General features: G+C 32.1%; 1 protein-coding gene across 1 annotated transcript; it reads right to left on the bottom strand.

Annotated features, from left to right (window-relative positions):
• Nucleotides 1-1,092: 1,092 nt before the first annotated feature.
• Nucleotides 1,093-2,715, bottom strand: LOC149196074 (uncharacterized). Its single transcript, XM_089409042.1, has 2 exons — nt 1,550-2,715; nt 1,093-1,451 (listed from the first exon to the last, which is right to left on the bottom strand). Exon 1 carries the CDS (start codon nt 2,626-2,628, stop codon nt 2,230-2,232), a length of 399 nt encoding a protein of 132 aa, XP_089265168.1. The 5' UTR covers nt 2,629-2,715; the 3' UTR covers nt 1,093-1,451; nt 1,550-2,229.
• Nucleotides 2,716-3,612: the final 897 nt, after the last annotated feature.

Raw genomic sequence — 3,612 nt, 5'->3', positions numbered from 1 at the left:
CATCTATCTATCCTAATATAAGGTTTGGGTCCCTATTCAAAGTCCAAACTAATTTAAGTTAAGTCTCTATTCAAAGTTTGAAATATGAGAGAGGTGGACTATGAGTTTGTGAGGAACAAATGTTCGTGGTTTTTCCATGAATAAAAGTTATAAATGGAAAATGCTAAAAATTATTAGGCACCTAAATATTGTTAGTCTCTAAATGTATTTGTGTTTTGATATATTGTAAATTAAGTTAAATAAATTGTAGAAAAGATTGTATTAATTAATTAAATATAACCCTTAATAAATTTAATAAATATATTCTCATTAAAATGTTATGATCAAATAAATTTTGAAACAATAAATCGTGAAAGAAAGCTTTAGTGACTAAATCATTTTATTACTAAATTTACTTCCACAAAAATGGTTAGCCTAACTATAAAAAAAAATAGATTTTAAAATATTTTATAATTTAATAATATTTCCCAAACACAAAACTAAAAAGATAAATGACTTAAAAGAAATATCCATAAATAAAAAATAGTTCCACTAACAACTCATTAAATATTTCTTTTAACAATCTTGAAAATTCTAAATGAGAATATTTCATTAGTCTAATACAAATATTAAAATAATTACTCCATAATATATATGATATATTAAATAGCAAAATAAATATAAAATCAAATTAAATTATAATTTTATTATTATAAAATATTAATATATAAATAAAATTATTTAATTATAGAAACTCATATTGAGATTGTTAATTTATAAACTTATTTTATTACAAAACCATAAACTAATATCGTGATTTATATAAAACTTTTTTATATAATATCATTTTTAGTTAAACAATTTATTTTAAAAAATGAAATGGTAAATTTAAACATTTAATTTATTTATAAATATTATTAAGAATATTTTAAAATATTATTAAAAAATTAAATATCTATAATTTAATTTAATTAATAATTATTCTAAAAATTATTTAATAATTAAATTCATTTTTTTTTTGAGGAAATAAACAAACATCCACAGAAATAAGATATATTACAAAAATCTATAATATACTTAAAAAAAATGTTACAACATTAATGTTAATCTGAATGTTTCAAGATTGAATACTGCCGGATTAAGAAATTCCTCTGCACTTTCATGCTACATTGCCGTTTCGAGTGCCACTTTCTTATCCGGGCCATCAGTTTTGCCTGCCACCGTGTACTCACAGTGGAGAAATACAGAAAACGCGTTGGTTCCCTCGATCTAAAAATTTGATTAAAAAACAGATCGGTTAAGGGTAAAACATGCTGCGTGATGCAATTAAAAGTCAGTGGCATTCCCCAACATTTTACAATTGTTGTCATACACAACCCAACGACAGTATGATCTGGTCATCTGAATCCTTTCCTACTTTCCAAGGCAATGTTGCCCTCTCCACGCTGGTGTAAGGAGCAACGCTGTTGAATCTGCACTCCAAAAAAACATCGCATTAATACACATTTGCCGATTCAATCATCTCACTTTATACAGAGAAAATATTATAGAAGATGTAGAGTTTGATTACCTCTCCTTTCGCTTTTGGAGGAAGCGTTTCAAAGCTAGTTTCTTCGCTATTTCCATATCTGCATACAGAACAAGAAACCTTGAAAAACAGTGACTTGAGCTGTGGATAGTTTCTGGTTCTGTTGAGGTTGTTTATGCTTCGTCGGTTGCTGTTCTCCGAGAGTGGATACAATAGCGCAGCATAACAAAAAAAATTGAGTGCTATTGCCCAGATTGAAATCGTTTAAGATCTCAATTCATTTGAAAATAAAATATGCGTGCCCATGCCAGTTTGAAATCGAAAGCAAGGAGGTTTGAAATGGGAGTATGCGCGCCAATGCCAGTTTGAAATCGAAAACCGAGGAGGTTTGAAATGGTAAAGGAAGAGGTGGCATTGAATGCTTCTACAAGTTGTATTAACGATGAAGTACGAATGATGGACTTTCGTGAGTTGGAGCGAGAGGCCTGCGCCGTCGAAGTTGACGCTGAACGTCGCCGGAAATATGTATGGCTTTCATGGCTCATGGTATGGCTTTCATGGCTCATGGTAGCCCTAAGGTACTGGCAACCAATAAATCTTATGCATTAATGGCCCAATAGCATGGGATTTATTGGTTTCCGGAGCGAGAGGCCTGCGCCATCGAAGTTGACGCTGAACGTCGCCGGAAATATGTATGGCTTTCATGGCTCATGGTATGGCTTTCATGGCTCATGGTAGCCATAAGGTACTGGCAACCAATAAATCTTATGCATTAATGGCCCAATAGCATGGGATTTATTGGTTGCCATCTTGTGGGCATCTGCGCATAACATCCCGTAAACCACGCGGCCTCGATGGACCTCCCCGACCTTCAACTCGTCGAAGGAAATAGGGTTCAGCTTTTCCAGCGGAGCCGAACAAGCTGCGCCACCGCTGCTAATTGGGTCAGTGACGGATGAGCGTATCTGTACAGTGCCTTCTGCTGGGGATCTCAGCTCACGGCCGATATCATCGTGAAGCTGGAGGAGGGTTCGTTTATCGAATCTTTCCGAGGCGTGTTTGACGGCAGCTCGCTGCTGCAATAACTGGAAGGCCGCCATTAAACCATACATATCCTCCATCCTTTTAATGTCTTCCTCTTCTTCTCCTTTCCTCTATCCCCTTTACCACGTTCTCCTATTTTCCTGCGCTGCAGCTCTGTTATGTGCCAAATTTATATTTAAAAATACGAGAGGCCTGCTCTCACATTTAACTAAAGCTAAACCCTTCACACGAATGATGCAACGATTCCTCTGCTTCTTTCATAAGAAATCAGCCACTTTCTTCACGGAGACTAAAGATGGTTCCTTCCTCATTAAAAGCCAGTTCCTTCCATCCTTCACTGTAAGATGAGGTAGTTCCTTGCTCATGTAAAAGTTACCCCCTTCCTTTTCTTTCTCTTTTCTTTTTGTCCTATTCTGGGGAAAGAAAGGGGTTGCTGTAACGTAACGTTGCTATGCTGTGAACCGTGATTGTCGTGTCGACCGTGTACGATAATAAAAGCCGTATTCTAGTTTTTATTTTCTGGAAAATGATGGAAATTTAAGCATTATTTTTTTATAAAATTTCCTTAAAAATTTGACAATTTTAAATTAAAACATTCTGTTTCAATATTTTAGTATATTTTACAAATTTTAGATTGTCCTGAATTTATTTTTACTATCAAAAACATAATTAAAACATTCTCACTATCAAAATTAAAAAAATATATATAAAGATTCCTAAAACTTTTGGCCGACGAAATTGCTGCTCCCCAGCGAACGCCTAATAAAAACAGTTTCAATAGACTTTTTATTTAGGCATTTGATTCTGCTTTATTTCAGTGGAGCACAAAGTAAACTTTAAAAAATAGGATATATTTAAAAGTTTAAAATTGTGAAAAACATTTTCTATATATACAATTTTAATACTTGAATTGATTATTTTAATAATTTTTGATAAATTAATTAAATTATTATTTAATAATAAAAATAATTAATAATTTTATTAATATGACGTATTTTTTAAATATATATTTTTAATATAGAAATCAATTTAAAATTTCAAAAAATATACCATTTTAAATT

Source organism: Pinus tabuliformis, chromosome 2_2 (assembly GCF_031772625.1).
Source record: "Pinus tabuliformis cultivar Carrire ecotype Pingquan chromosome 2_2, CPIR1, whole genome shotgun sequence".
NCBI lineage: Eukaryota > Viridiplantae > Streptophyta > Pinopsida > Pinales > Pinaceae > Pinus > Pinus tabuliformis.
The sequence above is the reverse complement of the archived record's forward strand: the minus strand, read 5'-3'. Positions and strand labels throughout refer to the sequence as shown.

Coding starts and splice junctions, on each gene's coding strand:
- LOC149196074 (XM_089409042.1), bottom strand. CDS start 2,628: ATGGAGGATATGTATGGTTTAATGGCGGCCTTCCAGTTATTGCAGCAG.